The 26756-nt window shown below is 40.3% G+C and overlaps 1 protein-coding gene across 11 annotated transcripts in view; it reads right to left on the bottom strand.

The window, feature by feature from the left end:
• The window catches only part of nav2a (neuron navigator 2a), a 124117-nt gene that overhangs the window by 4958 nt on the left and 92403 nt on the right, over positions 1-26756 (bottom strand). For 8 of the 11 annotated variants that reach the window (XM_077620363.1, XM_077620388.1, XM_077620372.1 and 5 more), the window contains 21 exons: positions 18065-18194; positions 16835-17147; positions 15711-16389; positions 14929-15148; positions 13893-14179; positions 13195-13260; positions 12770-12814; positions 12083-12243; positions 11639-11821; positions 9474-9526; positions 7334-7357; positions 6952-7026; positions 5100-5183; positions 4908-5031; positions 4636-4823; positions 2740-2912; positions 2320-2473; positions 2051-2234; positions 779-876; positions 579-674; positions 315-492 (listed from right to left, as the gene is read on the bottom strand). In XM_077620363.1, coding sequence (XP_077476489.1) covers positions 315-492; positions 579-674; positions 779-876; positions 2051-2234; positions 2320-2473; positions 2740-2912; positions 4636-4823; positions 4908-5031; positions 5100-5183; positions 6952-7026; positions 7334-7357; positions 9474-9526; positions 11639-11821; positions 12083-12243; positions 12770-12814; positions 13195-13260; positions 13893-14179; positions 14929-15148; positions 15711-16389; positions 16835-17147; positions 18065-18194 — 3515 coding nt within the window. Of the gene's footprint in view, positions 1-314; positions 493-578; positions 675-778; positions 877-2050; positions 2235-2319; positions 2474-2739; positions 2913-4635; positions 4824-4907; positions 5032-5099; positions 5184-6951; positions 7027-7333; positions 7358-9473; positions 9527-11638; positions 11822-12082; positions 12244-12769; positions 12815-13194; positions 13261-13892; positions 14180-14928; positions 15149-15710; positions 16390-16834; positions 17148-18064; positions 18195-19240; positions 19353-26756 lie in introns of those variants that run through there. The other 3 variants (XM_077620415.1, XM_077620336.1, XM_077620354.1) reach the window with 3 other exon arrangements.

Raw genomic sequence — 26756 nt, 5'->3', positions numbered from 1 at the left:
ACTGTCTTAGCTGGATCAGTTGGAACAAAAACCTGCATCCACTGTGACCCTTTATGGAATAGTTTGGACACCCCGGGACTCGACAAAGTACAGTATATTGCTTCCATAAATTGTATATTACATACCTGTCAACCTCTGCCGATAACTGCCCTTATAAATGATTATGATTCCCCTTACAAACCCCCCAAAAACCTTACAAACACCGTACGAGTCGTACAGTGTTTGTAAGGTTTTTGGGGGGTTTGTAAGGGGAATCATAATCATTTATAAGGGCAGTTATCGGCAGAGGTTGACAGGTATGATATTATCGATACCTTTGAGCTGAATGTTAATGGTGTTGCTGTCTCCCACAAGATAGCCGCAAGGTAGAAGCTCCGGGGTGTGGGCAGCGTTGGGGCTCCGGGGACGATGAATGTCTCCAATGTTGTATCCCTCCACGCTGTCTGTGCTTAGGCCCAGCTGGCTTGCTGGGTCCACATGGGTTATATACTCCTGGTAGACAGAGGAGTAATAATAGTGAATTGTTTTAAAAGTGTATTGTATATCATTATGTATAAGCAAATTATGATTTTGCTTACTTTGAAAAGGCGGCGAACCACTCCATCCAAAACATCCCATTTGGTTTTACCACTGACGCCGATACACCCAATAAGAAAGTGAGATGATCGGGCCTCCTACCGTAAAGAAATGGTTATTGATCGACATCCTTAAATGCCAACTACAGCAATTCTGTTAGTGGATAAACAAACGGAGATTGTCCATTTTCCATGCATCTCACCTGCCCCCACAAGCCCTGATTGAGGCTGACGACAATCTTTACGTGACGACCCTCCTTCCTTGAACCGCCCTCTCCACTGATGTCATCCAACAGCATGTCTGACAGAAATCGAGCAAACATTCAATGAAGTTCATATCTCCTACATTACTAGACTGTTCAGTCAAGCGCAAATCTTTATTTTCTAGCCAATCTTTGCAACAACAAAAAAACACGCTGCACGAAAAATTATGTCCTTAAAGATCATCATCTTTGTGTAAGCCTGTCAAAAATGCCTTCAGTTTACAATCTTTGCGCGTGGTTATACATTACAAACAGTCAACAATATTATGTCTGACCAAACCATTCCAGTGGTAACCCTACTTAGAATATCTCTACATATGAAATATTTTGTGGTTACAAAATGGCTCAATGAGAAAATGATGTCTCAGTATATGAAAGAAATTCAAGTTACAAAATTCAAAATCTCCAACAATTGAAATATAACCCCGAACGTAAATAGACATCTAACATCCTGTATTATATTTTAAAATTGGCATGATAGAGCTCACCCTTTGGCTATCTCACAACACCTCATTGACCTCCCATTGGCTACGAGGGATCTGCGTCCCATGCTCCACGATGCTTTTTGTGTGCCTTCAACCGCCTTTTGTTGTCACAGAGTTCTAACATGGTTGTTCGTGACTTTTTCGAGTGTGATTAAACAACTTGAATTTTAAATGATGGGCCCTAAGGAAGTTCTTTTGACTTCATAATTCTAAATTGAATTTTTGCATGCTTGTGTTCGTATGTTTTGTCAGTTGGCAAATGTTTGCCTCATCCGTTCTCACCTATGCTCTTGTCCTTCAGCAAAAACAGAAAATGTTATACATGTGTTTTTTAAATTCATTTTAATGGCTTAAATATTTTTCTTCACTTTTTTTTCGTCCTTTTTGTGCCTTTCACGTATTTCATACTAAATTGGTATACCGTGATCATTTTTGAAGGAACGGATTGGAGTCCTTACATGTAAAATGCTTTTCTACTTACGAAAAACTAGTGTTTCCAAACCACTTCTGGAACCAATTAATTTTGTAAGTAGACACACCATTGTATTTTCTTTCTTTGGTTGTTGATCACACCCCTAGCTGAACCCAAGAACCTTTAAGTTTAACTAACATGCATTTTTTCCAATTGCGTGAGGAAGGCGGAACACATAAAAACCCCACACAGAGATGTTGGAAAATGGTGATTCAAATTTTAACATGTAAGCAACTTCTAGTCCAACAGACTCACCCAGACTGGTAGACTCGCTGGTGGCCAGGTTCAGACTGTGCTGTGAGATGCCCACATTTGTTCCGGGGACCTGGCTGTGCGCTTGGTGGGTGGAGGAAGAGATGGAGGCTTGGGACCCTACCCTGCTCCCTTGAGTCTCTAGCTTCAAGCGGTCATTCTCCGCCTTCAGCTTCTCAATTTCAAGCTGTAAAAGCCCACAAATGGACATATATCATGAATGTCTGGCAATGAGCAACTGATTATAAGTGTGCATTTCTGTATGATCAAACCTGCATGCGGTTCATGGCCTCTCGTAACTGGTCGAGTTGATGGGCTGAACTGAGTGCTTCCAAACGGATATCCGTTAATTTCATCTCCTTCTCTCTGAGCTCGCTACGCAACTGCATCACAGTCTCCGCCTCGCTGTCCAAACACTCCGACAATCTGTGTGTGCAAAATAAGGAGGCAGATCTGTGTGAATGTAAAAATATGGCAAGCAGGTTAGCTCTATTGGCATGCATGGGAATCACTACCAAAGCACAGTTTTACTTAACTCTTTAGAACCATATGCTTTTTACTTTCTAACAATCACTGTGCTGACTTTTATTGTATTTTCATGATGGTGGAACTTCAACTAGTAAGTTAAATTTAGCTGGGTCTTCATGAAAATAGTTTAGATGTACTAAGAAGTTACAATCATGTGTACATACAACGAGTTGGAGTGCGTGTTCCTGAGCATGTGATTGGTTGCGATGATGCCGTTGTGAGGCAGTTTTGGCGAGGAGGGCAGCGACGAATCAGTCATTTCCTCAATGTCTGAGTGGGATGATGCTGATTTAGGAGATTTCTTCTTGCTGAACGCCTGCTTGAAGGAGCTTCGTAGCTGCAGGTTTAAAAGAAAATGAAAGAGACAAAAAAGAGAACTATAAACATATTGTTCAAAGTTTAGGAACACTCTAAAAACCAGCAGGGAGGAGGTGCAAGGTCATGCCAGGACAAACAGTGGAAAGTAGCTGTGAAAAACTACAAGTGAGTCAGAGAGTTTGTCCATTTTTTCGCAAAATAGGTTTTTTTTGACATTTTACTAAGTGGATTATTAAATTAACTACAGTGAAAAAATAATGGTGGATTGTTTTGTATCTTTCGAGCAAGTGTGTGTTAAGAGGAAAACACCCTGTAATACTCTCGTTATGCTTATTAACAATGTAATTTGTTATCTGGTTGACTCTCCTGCACATTTTAATCACTGGCAGGTCACATTTATTTATAATTCACATTTTCAAACATGAATCACTCTTACGAATAATTGGGACGCCTGATAAAATTGAAAACAATAATAATTTCACAAACACAATGGAACGTGTCAGGGGGGGAATAGTTTTCCATTCATCGAAGCATTATTATTTTTTTCTACCACAGATCACTTTAAGCAATTTAACACATTTATGCTGAAAACTTTCATCCTTACAGTTTTAGCAGACAATGTAGTTTTATATTTTTTACTCATGCAACATGTCGCAGCTCTAAACGCAATCGAACACAACAACCAGATCATTTTTGGAACGTGGTAAAGTATTTCAGGGTGCTTTTTTCCCACTTGTGTGAATAAGTCCAAGTCCTAAAAAAATATTGTGAGTAAGGGGAGGCAGTGCTGAGCAGAGGAACAGGCTTGTAGCAGTGGGAGTGAGGGAAAAAGAGGTTAGTAACCTAAAAGGGGTGAGGCTGCTTTTAGTTACCAGGGTGCACTAATCTTACCTCGTAGACCTGCCACATGAAGCGGAGCAAATAAAGACAGAAAGACAAAACAGCACATGTGCGTGTGTGAATGTTAATGTGTTATGGAGAGACAAACATTTAAGCCTTGTTTGCTTGAAAGCAGATCACACTTTCTGGTAACTGCAGGCCAAAGCTAACATCGATATTGGTTGTCGTCCTACATCTGGAACATTGACACACGTCCCCTATGCGTCATTACACTTCTATAAATAAACACAACGCATGAGCACCTGCATGAAGGAGCACCCAACAAGGTTTCAGCTAAATTTACGACAAAGACATGGGAGGTTTGTCTATTATCATATCAGGAAATTTGACACAAACTCATTTATTTTAACACCAGCACAAAGGACCACAGAGCTCTAGCTAGAGTTCTACAACATTAGGGTCAGCCTCTGACCACGCAGGCAGCTAACACCACTGAATGTAATGACAGAAAGGAAACATTAGAAGTTGCGTACGTCATCGTTTCTGATTTGTCCTCCGGTGCACAAGAATGTCTTCGTGTCACAAAGAAAGAACAATCATTGACCAAAGCCAAATGTGTTATTGCACAATTACGACTTGCAGATGAAGTTAGCGTAGTTACTACAAATGTTGTTCTAATTCAAAGTGGATAAAAAGCTAAATGTTTATAAAAGATTTTAATCAATAAAATGGTCCTTAGAAGAGTCACCTTTTCCCCAGTGAAAGATGACTGAAGAGGAAAGCCATGCATGCAAAGGCCAGGATACACAAAGAAAAAGGAAAACCATAACAAAACATGATATGTCTGGTAGGTTGTATAACACTTGTGCCTTGTATATATACTGCATGTTCTTTTGTCTTACCCAATTCTTCTTGTTTTTCTTTTTATGTTTCGCATCTGCGTCCAGGTTGGATCCCACGCTGGAGTGGCTGGTAGCGCTGGCAACACTGCTGACACTGTCGGAAGAGTGTTGTCTCCTGATTCTCAGGTCTGGTTGATGTTGCTGTTGATGCTGCTGCTGTTGCTGGTGAAGGCTGCCGTTACTGCCACCTGGAGGAGATCAACAGTATAACTTAAAAATGTGCTGTTTGGAGGCTGATATTTTTGAAAGAATTATTTTTTAATAATAATGACCTGTCCTGTCGATTTTTGAAGTAAGATCAGGGGTGTTTATGACACCATTGATTGCAGCCTGTGCGACAGCGTTCTGCTTTTTCAGCAGCTCGATCGTCTTTCTCAGCTCATTCAGCTCAGAGTCCTGTCACGTGAAACAGGAGATGTGGATCAGAACAACAACACTGCATAGCTGAGGCAAACATTGTTCACCTTCTGCTCAGCTGTCAAGGTGAGACTCTTCAGCCTGATGGTCATGTTGCCAAGACTCTGCTCAAAAGCTGCAACCAGGTGAGCCTGCAAGACATCAGCACATCACACATGAGCTCAAAGTGAAACAGCATCACCATGCATTCTAAATTTAGGGTAAATATGCTTTGTGAAATGGATGACTAGACTTGCTTGGAGGTGTGTTGCCTGCAGTATAAATGAAAGTGTGTGTGTGCACGTGTGTGACTGTGTCAGCTGGGAATTAAAAGTGATGCATGTGTGCAAGACTCGGGAACAGGGCTGAGTGATGTGTAATTCAAGTTGAGACTGCTGGAGACAAAGGCGTTTTTCGATTCTTGGCTTCAGGGCATCAAGAGGTGTTCAGAAAATGAGTAATCTGTCTATGGGTCAGTGGTGTGAAATCATACATCTGATCAAAGACTTTCCCTTGAGGAGCTGCACTCTATCCTCAAGAACAACTCCCTAGACCACTCAAACATAACATAACTAGAACAACTGTATAGTAGGCAAGTTCATGGTCTACAAACACCACGGCAGTGGTGAAGAAGGCTCAGACACGACTCCATTTCCTCAGGGTACTTAGGAAGAACAACTTGGGCTCCAATCTTCTGAGAACCTTCTATAGAACCACTGTAGAGAGCATCCTGGCGTACGGCATCACAGTGTGGTACGCTGGAAGCACGGCGGCAGACAAAAAGGCCATGCAGAAAGTGATTAACACTGCCCAGAGGATTGTCGGCTGCTCTCTGCCCTCACTTGAAGACATTGCCAGCCCGCGTTACCTCAGCAGAGCCAAGCACATCATAGGGGACCCTTACCACCCTGGTCACAATCTGTTCCAGCTGCTGCCCTCTGGCAGACGCTATAGGTCCCACAAAGCTCGGACAAATAGGCTTAAGGACAGTTTTTTCCCCACATCCATCAGACATCTAAACTCGCGCTAACATACACACATTCCCTTCTGCGGCATATGAATAGATGTTTGGTTGGTGATCTGCCTCCTACTAGCTGACTTGAAGGAAGGTAAGTGGCAGACAGGGTGCGGTAATCGAGAGGTAAGCGACCTGTATGTAATCGAGAGGTAAGCGACCTGTATCCACAACAGCGGAATGACAAATTCGTCCGTAACTTACACTTATTTAGGTCTTTTGCCGATTAAACGTAGCTTATGGAGAAGCACCATCAATTTCGTCACACGCAGTTTCTGCGTGTGATGACAAGTAGGCTTTTTTGTGTTGTGGTAATGACGACATGGCCTATGTCCGATTATTATTATTATTATTATTATTATTATTCACAAAATTATACACACACAACCACCCACGTATCAAGAGATAGCTGTGAATCTTCAGGGCACATCTGGGACAACCCAAGACACAACTCTGCTGTAATATAAGACCTTTGCCATCGCTGCATATCTCTCATCAAAAACACAGGCACACTCTCACTCAGTCAGAAGATAAGCAGTGAAGGGTGGTGAGACTTGTGCAATATAAGCTGCATAATTTGGCATCATAGATTGTGCCTGGAGATGTTAAAATATGATCTTATGGTAATACATGGTAAATTACTAAGAATATATGTAGACTTGAAATCACTACTTGACTATAATACATATCCAGTCCTTTTGGGGATCGCAGGAATCATTCGGCTATTGACATTAATGGCACCTCAAGAGTTAATTCCCTCTTAGCAACAGCAGCAGTCAAAAAAAACATGACTGTTTTGGGAAAGGAAATTTGTGCATGTGTAAAAGTGATCTACTATCACATTACTGCTTAGAAATGTGGTGAGGTACATTGAAGATGCTTTGCGGATTTGCATGTTCACTCACGTTGGCGCTCAACTGGGTTGTTAGGGCGGAAACTTTCTCCTGGGAGGCATCAAGCTCCCGGCGTAACTTGCGTATCTGAGAACATGGGGGGAAAAAATCAGTGAGATAAAAAACAGACATAAAAGCAGACGTATCTGCCTCATTAAAAAAAAAAACCTGCAATTTAAACACGCCTCAAACTAGGATATTTGTAAAGATGAAACAGCAGATAATAAAATGTCGCTATAGTCGTCTACACAGGTGTTCAGACAGGAAGAAGAGACTATTTCATGGTCGCACACGCAGACTTGTAGTTTTGTAACAGGATATAACTTTAAAAAAATATTACAACAACTATTGAAAACGGAAAATTACAGAGTGGAGGAAAAACAGCTTTACTTACCTCTGACTGGGACTTTTCTTCGTTCTGTAAAAGAAGACAAAGGGAGAAAGAAAATTATAATGGATTTTTCCTACTGAATTCAGATTTGAAAACAGGCCAAGATCACATATTCCAACTCCTCTTGTAGAGTTCAGGTTAACACCAAGTATATAAACTAGACAAAATCTGGTAAGTAGAGCTTTTGTCCTCAAGGCATTTGACTTACAAGTCCCTATACTAGAGTGTGTCCTATTGTTAACATTGTAACAATACGAGGCAAGACAAACCACATACACGCACTCACACAACACACCTTATTGCTGTTCACCAAAACAAAGAAATATGCAACAACCTTATTTAACTGTACAAGAGTAATAAAGCATTTCCTAACCTTGCGACTCTTAATTTGATATATATTCCCATTCAATGTCAATTTCACTAACGGTCATTTGACACCCAAAACATACAGCTTTGTGTGTTCTTATGCACGTTCAGCTGAATTGCAGAGACAAAGTTGAATATTGATTAAATTCGCCCTCAGCCAAAATGAAATGGCACATTTACGCAACAGTAATGGAGCCCAGTAAAAGGGTTTGCCAACATCACATACATAATAAATCAATATTATCTCAGCAAGCAAATGAATGATATAGTAGTATAATCTTATCTCTACTGAACAATATAAAACAAATTGCTCTAAAACTGTAATGTTTCATTAGGAAGGATATAACCTTCCAACTTCAATTATTGAAAATATATGAAGCATGAAAATGGTAATGTTACAGAAGCAAATTGTTTCCATTTTATGATTCTTCCCACACAAATCCAGTTGGTTTCTTTCCATTTAATTCAGTACAATCATATTGTATCCATGAGGTAGACCTGTAGATTGCCTCGCCAAATCACATGAGAAGACTCAATACATAAAAGAGAATTGTTATTAGTAATTGTTTTATTCTAGCAGGAGCCACCGCCTATTGCAAAAAATTCCAGGGAGTGTAGTCATATAAAATCAAGATAGAGCACACATAAAGCTTTGAGTCGACACACATGACGTATAAACCACAACACAATAGCCTTTCTAACAACGAATCACGTACTCCCTGACGTAGTAAACACTCCTTAGAATGAAAACAGGTCAGCATTTTCACGCACCAACATGCAATAAGGTGGCTAAAAAAAGAATATCATTAACCATTCCAGACTCAATGACTTTTTCATTTGTAATGACATGTTTAAAACGCCTTCCAGAAAGCCCAAAAGATTAAATGGAATATTTGGTCAGTCCTTTCTTACAAGGAATCACGCACTCCCTCACATAATAAACACTCCTAAGAATGAAAACATGTCAGCATTTTCACACACCAACATTTAATAAGGTGGATAAAAATAGAATATCATTAATCATTCCAGACTCAATCACTTTCTTTTTTTCATTTGTAATGACATGTTTAAAACGCCTTCCAGAAAGCCCAAAAGATTAAATATAATATTTGGTCAGCCTCCTAACCCTACCTACCGTTAGTTGAAAAGATGTGACAGTGCCAGTGAAGGATAAAGTAGTCATCATTATGCCTTTAGTCTGATTCAAATGTCAAATGACTGGCCTGTTGGGTGAAAAACCCCCAAACAAACTGTCTGAAAGTTTATGTGCTATACCTGCCCAGGTGAGTGAGCCCGCCTGCGAGATGAAGAGGGGGCAGGCTTACTCAGCTAGTACTCTGATTGGTGAAAACGCAAATGTAGGCTGTGCCAAATAAGTGTGTGCAGAGTGGGTGTTCAAGGCTGTGGCTGCTTTAAGTGAAAAGCAAACACGCACACACGTTATTTCATTTTGAAAACACACGACAAAACACGTTGGTCAAGTTTTAAGGCTAACTACTTAATGAACACAACAATTCTAGGTGATGATGAGTCACCCGTTCAATAACTGATTTAATCTAGCAAAAGTACTGTTGAGGACAATTTTCCGAAAAAATACTGGCGCTAAAGCCGACATTTATGGTCAACTCGTATCTGCTCATACCTGAATAAACCAAGACACCGCCCACCAAAGCGCAAAGGGGTCTTATTTCAAAAATAGAAACAACCACAGTGACCTCTGGTAGGAAAAATAAGTCATGTATCCATAAACTCTCATACATGTGGTTTGTATACTCACCGTGGAGTACATGGAGGAGGTGCTGGATACCAGAGAGAGGGACGAGCCATGAACTGGAGAGACAAGAACCTCAAATTAAAACAAGTGCAAATGTACACCTAACATGTGATTCCTACTTCCATGACAACATCCACTAAGAAAATGTGCCCACCTAAGAGTGATCCTCCCTACTCGGCAATTCTCCCAGCCTTACCCAACACAACTAACATTCTCATGACCATGAAAGATTAAAGATAAAACTCCTACACGGCGCAAGCAGTGGCACAGCCTTGGCACCTCTGTGCTAATGACTCAGCTGCTAATCACACATCAAAGAGCCCAACCCAATAGAAAACCTCCTCCCGCTCGGGAAGCCGATTATACGGAACTGTGGTGATGTCATCGGCTGTACCAGGGGCCAGGCTGGCCACATTGGATTCAATCATTAACCTCTCAGTTGCAAACACAATACTAAACTTGATTTGAACTGTAGAAAAGTGTACTGTATGTGCACAAAATAGCTGCAGTATTTCTTGGGCCATCTTATCGGTTCAGGTGGTTGTGTATTGTTTTTTGGTTAGATTAGTTCTTCCTACACGAAAGAAAACCCAAAGACAGAAATGAATTCATTCCCAAAAATATTTGGACTTTTTCAATATTGACTGAAAAATGTCTTCTTTTTAAAAAAATTTAAAAACAGACTTTAATCCCGATGCCTTCCAGCACAATTTGTATTATTTACTTGGAGTGAGCATTGCACAATACATTTAAAATTACAGTGCACTACTTGCACCACTATTAACATTTTATAGGCCAGGTGACTATTTTATATTATATTATTATATTATATATCTACCAATTATATTATATATATATATATATATATATATATATATATATATATATATATATATATATATATATATATATATATATATATATATATATATACTATATATATATATATATATATATATATAGTACAAACTTGGCATCTACATTTGGGGTCACGATATTAACATTTAGTATAAAAATGTGGACATATATATCACCAGGTCTCAATTAGCGCTATATTATTATTATTACTTTCAATTACTATTAATCATTATTTTTACATATATATATATATATATATATATATATATATATATATATATATATATATATATATATATAAATGTAATAAAAATGATATCTTTAAAAAATCAAAATGAATAAAACCAGAAATACTCAATTTTTTTGGCTCGCAATGACACTTTAAAGTTGTTGTATTTTATGTCATATTTTTTAAGTCATTATCTGCCATTGGCAATAATAGAGGTCCAATTCATTTAATCTGGGAAAATTGGCTGTGACTGCACATCTCTTAATCCCAAACCAATGGCTTCCAATGAGTTAAATGAGTGACTAATAAATGGTTAAGGGAAATATGGAAAATTCTTTTAACTAGCTGCCATTGAAATGGTAAAAAAAAATGGACGTCTTTCACCGTCAATGGTCCTAAAACACCCAGCCCATGAGCTAAAATAACAGCGCTATCAGCCTGAGGGGTATGGGTTCATATGGGGATTTTTTTAAAGTGTTTTGAACAGAGACAGAGTGGTATTAGGTGGATATAGAGACTTTTGTCCTGTCAATCTAGCCATTAAAAAGACCAGTAATTCTATACTAGCGACATTTATTCGTCTGTGGAAACAATCGTACATCTTCGTGAACAAAGAGGGAAAGATTTCTATTGTTTCATTTGGTCTCTCACGCGTCTCACTGCGAAGGCTGTAATTGCAAAAGTAACTGAAAGGTGTGTTTTTCCCCCTACTAAGTGTCCAACCAAACATTTTTTGTATCTGAGTTACTATGGCCTGACCTCAGTCAGCCTGCTAGTGGGCCCTACCTTGGTACTTTTCTCCGTAAACAAGCTTATGAAAACAAAAAAGTAAGGAGAGCAAAGCTGATTATAGCTTTTAGGAGGTCAGAGAATGCTTTTCCTTGAGAGAAGCAGTACTAGTAATCCTTTCTGTGGTTCTCTTAACACATGTATTCATAATTTATTTGGCACTAGTGGTGGGAAAGTAAAATTAATTAGACGTTGTCCTGTTTTTCACCTAATTACAGACTTCACCAACTTAGTGGATGATACTCAGTCAGACAAGATTACACACTCTTTCCACTATTTTAAATCCTCGTACCTTCCTCGAAACCATCCCGGAATGAGCCCGATCGACTCATGGTGTGAGTCTTCTCATCGAGAGACATGCAGGAGTTTCTCAGGCGGTTGTCGTTACATGAGTCGAAGCTGACATCCTGGTTGGTCAAGCTGTTATTACGTGGGCCAGTCAGGTTGATCTGAGTTGTGGAAGTCGGGCTTGATGCTGTCAGAATGAAATGATTGACATGCAAAGATGAACTAGAATGAAATGATACAGAACTGTGCCTAATTCTACTTCTCTGTAAATTACTAACCCTTCAATCAACTGATAATTGTGTTCAAAGTGTACATGTCAAATACTATACAAAGACTTTGTATTAATATGAAATATATTAGCAGCAGCGTATAGTGTGTGTGTGTGTGTGTGTGTGTGTGTGTGTGTGTGTGTGTGTCTGGTGGTGGTGGGGGGGGTCTGTTTGCCTACCAAGCTGTCCAAAATTGAAGCGCGTGCCAGAGGGGGAAGTGAGACTCGAGCCAGGAGAAAAGGGGGAGTTACTGGCTGATTCCTGGAGCCCACTGGTAGAGTGGGATCGCAGCCAATCACGGCCTTCCTCGGGACCTCGCAGCTGAGGAGGGGGTCCATACCTGAAAGAAGTCAAAGGTTAATTATGCCCTAAGGATATGGCACGGGAAGACAGTGTGAATTTTTCTTTACTGATTTTTACGCATTTGATTTGATTTAAGTTTTTAATCACTAAGACATTTTTTTTCCTTATAGGATGCCAAATTATTAGCTGAAACCAAGAATTAAATGCTGTGACAACGCATTATGACATAATGAACATGGATCCCAGTGAGCAACAAACAGTGTGACAAAATCAGACCCAAGGTAGTCTCCCAAATGAAGCCTCTTATATATGACAGTGAGATCTGTGTGATGACAAAGTGAGAAGCCTCTTTGCCAAAGCACAACATAGCCCCATGGGCAGCAAGTGCCAAACATAACATTTCAAAGCACACCAAAAACAAGAAAACAAAACAAACCAACAAAAAAAATGTGAGCACAGGCCCCCCGAGCAATGAATGTAGACGCAGGAAAACAGTACTTAAGACAATTTGGCGAACCGGAGTGAAAAAGTGGAACAAGTCTAGCAAGCAGTGGTGTCAGTACCTGAGTCCCTTCTTAGGCAGAGTGTTTCTGCCACAGAGTGGCCCACTGTGGGAGAGAAACACTTGAGATGGGAAAAGGTATGGGAACGTGCAACTGCTTCTAAGCAACACAACTTTAAAAAGCTGTCTACGTGTAGCTGATAATCTATCTGCTTTAATTGTCTGAAACTCGTGTTACTTCATGCGAAAGTAACATAATAATAACAGTGCACCTCCTGCATTCTTAACACAAGGTGGCAGCATAGAAGCAATAAAGACTACAGCAGACTACTAAACATAAGGCAAAAAAACGACCCGAGACAGCTACACACAGCTGCACACTTCCACATCTACACTATAACTTGACACAAATTCTTTCTTAAGTCTTAATTGCTTTGAGAGGTGGTGCCTTGTGATAATCCTAACACTGCACACAGGTCCATTTACCTGTCCTGTTTCCTAGGCAGGGTGTTTCGGCTGAATTTAGGGCTAGCGGAGGGGGAAGAGAGTGGGCTGAGGGAGACGGGGAGGAAAACGCACAACAAACACAGAGAAAGCAAGTTTAAGACAATTAAGTTCATAGAGATAATCCCTATTAGAACACAGTCAACTGTAAGATACTGGGACATTGATATTAATGAGAACGCGGTGTGAAGGGTTTGATGTTCACAGCCTTGTAGCTTTGTCTACACACTACAGATGTTATTAATTTTCCTCTGTTATTAATTTTCACTTCGGCACAGATCACATAGGAAGGATACTTCACTTTGCTACAATTCTTGACTGTCCAAAAGTGCTAAAAACAAACTTGCACCTGAAAGGGAGAAAACCTTTCTAATGTTTATATTTTTGGTTGACCTTTTCCATGGTGTTGAACTGTATCGCATTATGAGTAATGTTTCTAATACTTTAATGAGGTTGATCTGTGTGAGAATAGCAAAGCTGTTGCACTCTCATGATCCAAAATGAATGTGGCATTTTGTTTCTTATGCGCCATGAAGATAAAAGACATGAAAGGGTATGGCACCAACATTCTGAAAAAGACATGGGCTGATAACTAATATTTATGTGAGTATACAATATGGGTTTTGCAGCATACATTTGTAAATACTGCTCCAAAACATCACTTTTATTCCTGTAGTTACCTTTCCGACATGCCTGTCTTGACGCTGCCGGCGCGGCCCAAGGCAGACAAGGTGTCCTCTCTATGGTGCCCGTGGCTCCCTCCTCCCCCGGCGCTGCCCAGGCTCATGTCAATGGACTCACTGCTAGTGTGCATACTGCTGACAGAGGGATAACCCATGCTGCCTGCTCCGCCATGCCCACCCAGTGTGCTCTCCCTGCTCTGAGCAGAGGAGCTGCTGAATGTTGTGCCCCACGTTAGACTATTGGAGGGGCCAGTGGAGGAATAGACTGAGCCTGGACTGGAAGCCTGTGAAAATACAAAAATGGTTTAAATTCCTCTTAAGAAAATCACAGGTCCTCATCCTTGATTAGTATTCAAATGGTTTAAAAAAAGTTGTTATCACGTTGCAGTATGTTCACTATATTTATGTTGTAATGATGTGATTACCCAATGCAACTGGTACAACAACAGTCATGTTGTTGGAAAAGCATGCGCAACCTTTTCCATTATCTCTTTAAAAACATTCAAAATTAAAACAAGTGATGTGTAAATGTTTACTACACTTTGCTGTAAGTAAAACTACTTTAAATTATTACAGGGTTTTAACCTTTTAAAAAATCTACTAAAAGCATTAAACATGGGTTTATAGGAACAACCTGATATTGTCTATTGCTGTAGGATTCTCTTAAAAAGCTTCATGAATCATGAATATTCTAAAAAAACATGCACAAAATGAATTATATCATAACATTAAAAAAGACATGTACAAACTCGCCAGTTATACCCTCAGGCACTCAAATCAATACCATCTTCTGTCTACGATGATATGAAGCAACTTTTTTCCAACTATCCCCATTAATCAAACTGGGGGATTAAACTGACATCTAAAGTGCTTGAGAAATACATTTTCTCTGAACTGCGGGTAACTAGTCTTGGGTATCTCACCTAAGATCAGCTCAGTAAACATATCTTAACATGTACAATCACATTTAAAAATCTATGGATCTCTACATAAGAGTCAATTTTTAGTGTAATTTATCCAAAGGGCAGCTTACCTGTTCGCTGCCCAGTGTTCCCATGCCGGACCCAGGTAGTCGTCCCCCAAACATGGGGCTGATGGTATCATTGTCCACACCTCCCAACCCTCCATCAGAGGACTCGATCACGGCGGTTGCATGATTCATGGTAGCATGGGGGTTGGAGATAATAGTGGAGTTCTTCATGTTGTCTGCAGTGGTGACTGGAGCCTGTTTGTTGGCCTTGCCACCAAACAACCTGTGGTGAATTGAGTGTAAATATGAAGTGAATTTAAATAAATACATAAGGTCAATATGACACTACATTGAACTCAATTAACACCACTAGATTTGAAGGTTTTGTCTTTCTTGCAGTCAATTAGAGAAGTTCTTGCTCAAATCCAAATTACAGCCAACACCCCCCCCCCCCCCCCCCCCCCCCCCCCCACAATTCTCTCATATATGTGCTTATCTTGGGTTTCAGTTAAGCGCAGACAATTCGGGGAGTGGATGTGTGATAGCAAGAACAGCTTTGTAGAGTAATCACTCATAGACAATAATGAGGATGGAATGTTGAGGCAAGACTCCCATTAACCAGGATCCTCCACAGATACTCTGCCAAGGTTTTAAAGGTTTAGAAGCCAATCATTTAAGATCAACTTGTGCCTCAGTATGAATTGACCTGATATGACCTTAACAGGAGTGTGTGAGGGCACAAAAAAACATGCCCGCACGCGTGATGATTGCTCAACAGCAAGAGCACAAGCAGAAAACACTTTATGCCTTTATGCTTAGGTAGGGCGACAGGTTTCTATGCTGACCTGCGTAGGGTTGGTGATGAAACTGGTTGTCTTCCTGCAAGAGGAACAGTTGCTGATCCTCCACTCCTGAAATTGTCAAGATCTGAGACGCCCTTCTCACGATCTGTCTGATTGGCCAGAAGACATCCGGAACCATTAGGCTTGGTGATACTGATTGCATTTTTCCCATATGATGTAACCGAGAGCACGGCGGCTTCAATGCTACTGGTGGACGAGCGGTTCCCATTGCGGGCAGCCGCCCCTGAGCGGCCAGGCCTCGGAAGGCTGCGATATTGAAGGGTGGAGCGGGCACCGGCAGAGAGGAAGCCATCATCATGGTGGCCAAGCAGTAAGCCCCCATCTTGCCCACCTGTCTTCAATCCTGCCAGTGAGCGTACGCCAGATTTTGGAACTTTCCCCAGAGTGGCTGAGCCACCGGTTATGGTGGCCCCACTGGCAGTTACCATGGTTACCATGCCATGGCCCTGTTTCTTGAAGCCAAATGTGCTTGTTAGTGCCCGGGAGGCATGTGCCTGGGGCTCTGAAAGTGTGTGTGTGAGGGAGCTTGTTGCCGATGTGTGGCTGGTTGAGTGAGATTTTGTCTTGGCTTCTTCTGCAGCATCAGAGGGCGAGCGGTTAAGGCCGTTATAACGCGGAGACAGACGTCCCTTCTCTGAAACCTTGACATCATCTGTTTTACCTGCGGGACATGGACATGCAGAAAAAAATATTATGACTGGCATGAAGTCACACATAAATTACTTGAGAGAAATTAGATAGATCCACAGAATTTTATTCCTATTTTGTAAGGAAAGCAGTACAAGAGATTTGCCAAATAAAATTCCTGTTGTAAATTTAACACAAAAAGCAAGTGTATTGTTTTGTTTAGACCACTATGTATAATAGGAAGACCTTGTACTAAAAACATCACAAAACGAAAATAGTCAGTTTAGTCCATAACAAATTAGGACTCAAATCTGTCAGGTCATTAAAGAAAGGTCAAATTGATTTTGATTTGCCAAGAAAGACAGTTTAGTTCTCTATTCACATAAACAAATACACAAATTTACACATAAGTTTCAGTGACTTCCGCATCATGACCGAAATTCCAAGTGTAAAATATGATAAAATATCCTGTATTTTACCTGAACTGTGGGTTTTAGCAGAACTTGCACAGCATGTACTACTGGTGCTTTTGGTCCGAGGGGGCGTCACCCCCACCTGAGTGGTCATGCCTCTCCGCCAGGACCCAGTATGGGATACTGATGGGGTCTTTCTCCCTGATCCTCCCTTGTCTGACTCATCGGAAATGTCTGATGGGTTTCGACGGCTCCACTTGGATCCTGGCTCCATTTTGACCCCGCCGTCCGACTCCACGTCTGGCCTTTTCAACTCGTCTCCTGACCAGACCTGGTGCACCGCCGTGGAGACCGAGTGCTTCTCGGCATCTGTCACAGGCTAGAAACACACATATGCAGTATGTCTGGTTCAACACTACCGAAGAAGTATATGGACAAACCTACAACTTGAATTATCTCTGTTGAAACATTAAGTGTTTGGAGATGTTTTTAAAGGAATGGGAGGTCAACATGGGGTTGGAAACGTCAAGTACTCAAAGAGTGGCTATCAATAATAAGGAAATAAGAGAACAAGGCTGACCGTGACCATTTTTTTTCTCATCTGTGCATACCGTCTGAGAAATAACTGTTTAAACTTTAATATCTAAAGTAGCATCATGCGTCAGTCTTAAGGCAGCTTGGATTTCTGAGTGAGTCATTGACAGCACGTGGCCTGGCAAAGTTCCATTGTGCTTATTGAAGTCATATTTACAGTTTCACATGTTTTTTTGTTTTTCAAAACCTATGAAAAGTAGGTGAGTCAGTGCGAGACTCGAAATGCCATCCGACTTAACTCAAGTTGGCCCGTTTTACTGTAGCCTTTAAGACACTAAATTACAGCTGTGTGAGGAATGACAGCTGCTTTCAAGCTGCTTTTGCAGTTTCCAAGGCAACATGTCAAAAAAGCAGTAGTTTGCGCTGCTAAAACATTGCGCATGGCATGAGGCCAAACTGCGATAGGTATTTCCAGATGATGCAGGTCATATTAACCTGCCTCATATACCGTACAAATCTGTTATGCTTCTCTTTTCTATCTCTTTCATTCCCTGTCCTCTGCAACCATGAATGCACTTTGCGTGCTCACTGGCCTTCATACCTTCTCTGCGCAAAGTGGCAAACTTTGGCTTATGTTTAAATTTTCTGGTTGACTATTGATCTATTGTCCCTCACTGTTCATTGGAATGAAATGGGGGAGTGCGAAGAAACCATTCCGAAAGTATTTCGCAATATTAGGATAAGCATATATGTACTAGTTACCTGCTTGCTGAGGCCCTTGCGCTGCGCTGCAGGTGTGTTGGCATAGGATGAGATGGATGAACTGGTGTTGATGTCATCTGTGTCAATGTTGTCGCTGATTCCGCTGCTCACTGAGCTGCTATCATCCCAACTGGAAAAGTAATACAAAGGAAATCGGAAATACTTACAAAAACTATATTTTAGATGAGTAACGGTAGCAATGTTGGAGTCCTTCTTTTCAGATATTAAAGGTAGCATCGCAAGCCCTGACCAGTTTCAAACATCATCGAGAGCAAACTAGAAAAGGCAACATTGTATGCACAAATTCATAATTTAACATGCTGTGCTATAGAAATAATTGCAAATCGGGAAGTGAAAAAAGAATCTGGTCTCTTTGACTGCCTGGAGTTGCTTTCTTCTTTCTTTCTTTGCAATCCAAATGACCTACGCTTGGGTGCGTACTCACACACAATCAAGAACACACACTGAATGGGGTTGTCTATCAGATGAACAAAGGCTCACAGAAGGGGTGACATCATGGTGTATGAGTGCTTGGGGGTGTGACAAGCGGAAAGAGACTCATCCGACCAGAGCAATCATGCCAGCAGGGAAAAAAATGAATAAATTAGAATTTGTGGGTACGTGTGTGTGTGTGTGTGTGTGTTCTCTGGAGCAGCCATCTATTCATTGGCTGTTATCATCAGTCTTCTTTGGTTCTTTCAAATTCATGCTTGCCAGCCACATTGACTTCCTGTTACCCACTGAATCCCAACTATTACAGCCCACACACGCACACATATATATGTATATAATATATAACTATTTAGATGGTTACAGGGTAATTTTGGGCAGTGAGCAACTTGTCAGAATGAAAGTATAGTAGAACAGAACACCAATGTGGTTTCGTCAACAGAAGCTAGCAAATCAAAGAGCAGCAGAGCCGCAATCCAAAAACCTTTAGAGTTGAAAGCTCCCATGCAGGCTAAAAGGTGCTTAAAGATTTAACGCAACCACAGCAGCCACAGGGGAAAGTCCCACTCGGAGGAATGAAAGAAATACATACACAAACCATAAAGATCTGAACACTTCCTAAACAAGACTCCATCAAAGTCTTCACTAGAAAGCCATTACCTCTACAAAGTACTACAACTATTGCAAATTCAATCTACACACTACGTACTTGCAGACAAAAACTACCTGTTCGGGCTGCCTTGGTTGCCGTGGGAACCAGAATGCTGCAGGAAACCATCGCTCTGGACAGATTGTTTCATGACTCCATGCCACTGAGAGCCAGAGGTCTCACATGCTCTCTCTGTCTCTCTCAATGTATGTCTGTCTCTTTATTTCTCTGTCTGTCCATCTCTCTCTCTCTCTGTCTCTCTCTCTCTCTCTGTCTCTCTCTATCTCTCCTCTCTTTCTCTCTCTCTCTCACTCTCTCTCTCTCTCGCCCACTCTCTCGCTCTCACCTTGGCTGTGTTCCTAGATAGGGGTCCTTTGTCACTTGTTGCAGTGATGCTTCATCCCTCGGGTACTGCTTGTCTCCCACTGGACTATCATGGAGAGACCGAAGGGGGACAGATAGGGAAAGGACCTGCCCTGCTCCTCGTAACACGAGCCTTCCCTAGGACTGTTAACCGGTTCACTGCTGAGCTCGTGCTACTAACAGAGAATACCGACACACACACACACAAACATAGACCATGCCCTGAATAAGTCGCTTGCGCAAAATCCAAATCAGACGGCAACACAAGTCAAAGCCACATGATCACAGAGTAAAGTTGAAGGACAATCCTCATCCCACTGTTGCCTCACTACATTTTCCTGGTATGGTTTATGCGTGTGTTCAACTGTGCAATTTCCCAGACAGATCCACCCCGACATCTCTAATTAGAGATCCGACTAAATGGCGTAGCCCAGCCCACAGTCTCCTGCTGGCAAAGCTACCCGCCAGTTGATGACCAACCAGCTCTTTACAGCCAATCAGAGAAGACCAGTGCCATTAACCACCAGCTGCTACTGGAAGGATGCACCGCTGGGAAGAAAAGGATGGGCTCGTCGTATTGCTTTTCCTTTTAATTTATTTAATATACAAGTTTTTGCTAAAACATCTCATTTTAGGTTACTGAGAGTAGTTCTTATTCCTGCTAGTACAAGTTTGCTACATTTGTTGACTACCCAATGTTGATTACCCCCAAGGGCCACACCCTCCAAGGAGTAAATAAACACCATATGTAAAATTCACAACCGATAAAAAGTGATGGACACCAGAGCAATGGTCAACCAGAAAATGCACTTTGAGTATGTTAAGGACTATACAAATGTAAGATTATTTAAAAACCAAAAAAGCATATACATTTGCATTGGTTTTCACAGTGCTAGACTTGACATAAAAACAATGTGCACCAGGTTATACAACTTGATTGAAGAGGTCAGAGCTAAAGCGTACCTTTGGTGATTAGCTGAAAAAAATATTGCAGATTTTTATAAATATGTGGTTTTACATGATTTTTGTCTATTTTTATTTGTGATTAGACCAAATTTGCCCCACAGTTTAATTTTCACGCCACCTTATTAGGAAAATGTGACAAAGTTATTGACCGGGCTTCACAGCCAACAGGTCTTATTGAGTCATACGGTGGATGGTTGTTATAGTCTCATATTTTGCGTAATCAAAACAATGTTCTGGATTAACAGGTTAAGGCAGGTAAATGAGTGTTTACCCTTGCTTGTTGTTTTGACTTGAAATTTAAACATTCTCATCTTTTGCATTTCACCATGATAGCTTAGAATCATGTGGAAACTGGAGCTGTCGGCAGCATTTTCTATGGACAGCAGTTTAACTTTAATGTAATTTGTTTCAAAATATTCAAATTCACCTCATCCTTGCTCATGGTCTCTTGGGAAGGCAAGATCGGCAAAGGTGTACAATTTTTTTTTTCACTTTTGACCTGAGAGACTCCATCTCCCTGAATTTATAGACCATTTCTGGGGAAGGTGCTTTTTTTTCCTTTGGATGGCATTGTTTAAATTGTTGAAGCATGCATCAAGATTTCTGCCAGTTTGAAATTCTTAAACATTTAGCTTTTTAAAGCATGTTCTGCTTTCCAACATGGGTCAGAGTTCAGTGGCGGGCAGAGCGGGGGAGGCAAAATGTCAGCCAATAGGAGTGCCATCACATGTCCTGAGAAAAAGACTGTTTGTTTAACTTTTTGTTTGTTTCCCTACAGGCTATGGCTGGTTGGTCAGGTCTGACGCATTGTAACCCCCCTCCTGAAAAACCTTGTCTGAATCTGGCACGTGTACACAAGATCTCGGCAGGTCCAATCATGCGAGTGGTCACAACAGAGCTGCAGACCAGAAGTAAGGGGATTTCCTTTGTTGGAGGGGCATCTTCTGGTCCAAACCCTACAGCTAACCGGCATCACCTCAAATTGCTACTTCTGTACCTTTGAACAAACAGGCAGAAAAACCTACAGACTAAAAGAGACCAAGGAGATGAGGGTGTCAGTTTAGACAAGAGGAAAGCTAGGTTGGATACATTATAAATGAAAGAATTACAATGGATCAACCAGAATACCAACTTTAGAAACATTTCCCAGCTGGCTGTGGGGACAAAGGACTGATTAGCAGCCAATCACAAAATTAGTTTATTGTAATTTAAAAAAAAAAACCTGATATTTTGCAGTCAGTCAATTGGACACAATTGGTCGTAATGCCAAGTTGTTATTGCTGGTTAGATTTTTTTTTTTGGGGGGGGGGGGGGGGGGGGGGGCTGGACGGGGGATTATTATTTTTTATAAAGAAATTCCATTAATCATTTTCTAACGTGTTTGTAAGACACAGTAGTGTCTAAATGCATAGATGATAAACAGTTTTTTTCTGATATTTGAACTCTTAATTAACCTCCGAAAGTGTGTGACAATATGGGATATACTGCAATACTATCCCAGTTATTGATAAGTTATAAGTTATTGATATATCAACAATTGATATGTCGGTTTAAAATGATGCCACTGTTTACTAAACAAACCTATAGGTTGCTCCCAAAATTTTTCACTAGAAAAGCTGTCTGTTAACTCATTAGCTGCCATTAACAGCACTAGATGCCCAATTCATTTTGACTGGGAGGGGCGAATTAACGAATGTCCACTGATGTAAGCAATTAATCCAGTCTTATTCAAATTATTTCCTACTCTTGGGAATAGACAATTGTACCCCAATTTGCAATTACTGACTGAGTATGGAAGGAACAGGTCCAGGAAGCAAGGAATGGGATGGGACCCAGCACATTCTGGGCTAGCAACCAGGAGGCGTGTGGAATGAAAATGGTACAGCGGTCCCGGTACTGACGAGAATTGGCATGACTGGACGTCACACTCAGGAATGTCTGGTCCTATTGTCTACCTCTTTTTGTGAAAACACTTGCTTTCTGCATTCATGAGATCGGTCAGAGCCCCTAAGACCCTCTGGTCGCTTTCCTTTCACGCAGACTTCCTTCTGTGTGTTTCGCTTTTGCTCTGTTTGATATGTCAACACAGTCACATTCAAACAACTCACCCGGATCCACACTATAAACACAAACTCCTCACATGTGACATGCATGGCTGAATGCAAATGTTCCAGTCTGAATACACAGCTGCAACCAAAAATGATTAAAACCCAAATTTAAAAAGTATACAGCTTTAGGTGGAATTCTTTCAAATGAGTTTAAAACAGGCACATAATGGCAAAGTCCTAGAATCGAACAGAGCCCAAAGATGCACATCTGTGACCCATAGAGCTGGACTCTGAAAGGGTCGAAAAATAAATAATGAGTTGCTCTGGTATGTAGTTACACAATGAAAACAAACTTCCTTTCATGCTCATCTGCTTTTAAAAATAGAACCTTCTCTATTCTATTATTGAGGGTCACTTCTTGAGACTTTAATACGCATATAATACGTATAACAAGACACATTACTATTATATTTTAATAGACCAGTATCAATGAAAAACTAGAATAAGAAAAGCAAAATACTTAGTTTGCAGTGTAGCAAATCCCCAACAATAAAGATATTAAGGAAATGAAGAGCTTATATTGAGCCATCAGAAGTTGTATATGCATTTAAACAATTCTTCTCGGTTTAGCTTCTGGCTGATCCCGTGACTTGAAAACCAACCTCTTAACTTCATGCTTGCCTTCCACCACTTCATTGTATGTGTGTGCCTGATGTATCCAGATGTTCCACTAAAACCTCAGGGGTTGGAATTATGTTTTCTATATACAGATAACCACGGGAACAAGTATGATGACCTTGTTCTCACCCACGCTGTTCAAACATTGGTATGATAGCTTGGTGCTGAATCGTGGTATTATGGTTTGAGTGGGTGTTTAGGAGAACAATTTAAGTTTGACCTGGCAAGCTGTAGTTAAATCAATATCTCAATAACTTCCTCGGACAACCCCACACACACACAAATGCACATCATAAACACAGAATGCAGTTTTCTTATGGCTGGGGGCAACTCATTCCGATTTGTAAAGGGGAGAATATCTCATGTTTGTGTTGGTACAATGAAAAGGCAAACAATGATAAGGGGTGTCTGTTTGTATCACAGAGCAAATATTACTATTCAAACTCAGTGACGCAAAGTTGACCAATATATAATATAAAACAAACATCAATCTGCAATGACTTGAATAGCCACTGCAATATTCCCCAGGATTTGCGTCATCAATAAACTAAATATGAAATATTGAGCAAACACTGCAACAAACCAAGCAGATCCATTTCTCTTCTTCTTTTGGAAGCCAGACTAAACCTAAGCTAAAAAAAAAAATAAAATAAAAGGGTTCCCTGGTTTACGTGAAGATTCAGTGAAGGCGGTGATTGATTGGCAGAGAGCCGGGTGTTGTTGGGAGCGATTAATTAGGGGGCAGCTTCTCTCTTCCTGTACCTAAGGCCTACAGGGGGGCTACTCAAGTCCAGACACGAGAGCCAACAGTTAGACAGAATGGGTGTGTGTCATGATGGTTTGAGTGTTGAGTTACGAAACAAACCGGAGGAGAGAAAATTTGTAACAAATAAAGCATTATGTGGCTATAATACATTTCATATTATTTACAGAACTGTTATGAAATAGTAAAATCTAGCATTTTTGTAACAATATAAGGCATTGGAGAACATATTTCGGTCACATTGATATGTGTTGTAGCAGAATTTTCCAGTTGTTTTTGGACTAACTTGCTGCTGTCTTTGCTAAAAGTGAATAATCACGTTCCTAGGAAAGATACACGTTTAAACATCATCATAAAATGCATTGAAATTTGTTTTCCTGGCAAATGCATACTGACAGAATGAAAAAAAAGGCTCTCTGTATTTGAATAAATAAATCTTAAACTGACTAATAATAATTTGCTTTCCTTCTTAATGTTCCAATGATAATTTGGCAACAATTATCTGATGAATGCTTTCCAGAGTATTTTGGGGAATTATTCTACACAAGGCGAACCCGGGTTGATTTCCAGGTTTGCAGATAAAAGTTCTCCTCAAGTGAGGAAGATACAAGAGGAAAAGCTATTGGCAAACAACATGCACTTCTGACAATAAACTGTAATTTATGGATCATGTATAGAATTCTAAGCAGCAACCTCGCTTACAATAAAATGATTTTCTATCATGTGGGCAGACATAATAATGCCAACACTCCTCACTCTGATGTTAGCACGTTCATTGAAGTTGGGCTTTTAACTCGGAAGTAGTCAATGTGGGAACTTTTAGGTAGCCTAAACAAGCGTCTCCTGCTGAAACAAGAAGTGTGGGATGCAGGGAGTTCGAGTAATCCCACTTTGTCTAATTCAATATAAACCTTCAGCTCCAAGCTACTTCATTCAGTGATTCATTATCTGCCATTGGATGGGATGGAACTGGTAAGTGACCACACAAGTTTAAATAAGAAATACATACACTTACTGGCCACAACAAGAAATACACTAGCATAATTTAATGAGGTCCAATACTGGAGCTGTGCTTAAAAAAAATAAAAAAATAAAGTTCAGTTTTTATGTTTAGACATTGCCAGAAAGACTTGTGTATCCTTTTTCCATAAATGGCAAACTAAAAAGAGTGACAAAGTTGATCAAAAATCTTCATTTTAAGAGTATCAGACGTAGCAGGCATGTAACGATTGTATTAATGTTTAGCAATCAAGAATTTCAAAGATGTGCAAATTTATCATTTGATAACTATACATTTTTCTGACACTCTTGTCTGTCTTTAAAGTGAATTCATAAAGCAAGTGAAATGCAAAACCAATTTCACACCACAGAAACTCTTTTGTCTGCTTCAACAATGAGCATTCAAATCAGATGACACCCTTTTATAGTTTGCTTCCTATGCCTACAACTAAATAGATAAATGACACTACCCCTAGCCTCGGTCCTCGCCTGACGATAACAATGCCAACAGTTATGCACCTCCTTCCGAATTTAGCTTGCAAGACTGAGCTTGTTCTATTTTCCTGTCTTTTTATCGTTTCCACGTTTTTCAACCTTCAAATGCCTCACTTGTTTTGAATTTATATGTGCACACACGATTGTGGAGGTACTACACTGTACCAATCAATGACTGGAAGCATGGTGCCCCTCAAACGCAAAACTCAAAAGTCCACCATTTTTTCAGCACCCCTATAATTCAAAATGCCCAACCTTACTTAATTGGCATCACATCCCACAATCCCTTCCAGTTTCTTCAAATCCTCATTCTCAGCAAACTAATTCTTGCATTTTTATATTTTAAATGTCTTATTATTTTATAATTAGTGTTAGTAATTAGTTGTCCAGCACAACACATGGTTCATGACAGGTTCTTGGTAATGATTCCTTTCTACTCTACTTTACTTTGTAACATGGTGAATGAAGAAGAAGAGGCTTTAGTCTGATTTCTTGAAATTTTAAAAGACAATCTGTACCACAAAGGCAGACCCTTTGAAGCCCATGCTCTCCTTGTGTAGGGGTCACAAGGTTTTTGGCCTAACACCTCAGCAAACCTGACACCTTTCCCCTCCCCTGCATTAAGGAAACCCACATGCAAATTAAACGCCCAAAAAGTCAGTCATACAGAGACACCACACCTAGTGAGTAAATATGCAACACAGACACACAAAACAGAATTTTCGAGCTCCTTCACCTGGGACATGGAGAGTCATCCTCCTATTTAAATGGCAACATAAGCAGACTACTGTGTGTAGATCTCTACAAATAGTCTCACCTATAACAAGCGGAAAAAACTACTTTAGTCTCCCGCTTCCCTTGTTTCAGCATATTTATTACTCGGTTTATCAAAACTCTTATTTTGCAATACTTATTTTTCTACTTTACTGTCATAAATAGGCTGTCTTGTCAACCTCTCATTGCACCACCTTTGTTTTCTGCTGTTTTGTCAATTGATGTTATTACTTATATTCACTGTGCCACTTCAGAGTCTACTTATACATATGCTAGTTGTATGTTTTTATCTATATAGTTGTGATAATAAGAATAAATCAATGCAATTGTGCTTGCTACTTGTTTCTTTAGTTTTCATGCACTCCCCCGGTCAGAAAGAAAAGAGGAAGAGCTTTACCGGTGAGAAAATGTTTGAGGACCACTGAGCTGGACCACACAGAAACATGAGAGCAAAAATTAAAGAGGTTAAAAGGAAAGACAGTGACTTTTATACCATAATTGCTTCCT

The sequence above is a fragment of the Stigmatopora argus genome, chromosome 2, assembly GCF_051989625.1.
Source record: "Stigmatopora argus isolate UIUO_Sarg chromosome 2, RoL_Sarg_1.0, whole genome shotgun sequence".
NCBI classification, from domain to species: Eukaryota; Metazoa; Chordata; class Actinopteri; order Syngnathiformes; family Syngnathidae; genus Stigmatopora; species Stigmatopora argus.
This window is presented reverse-complemented; position numbering and strand designations above follow the sequence as displayed.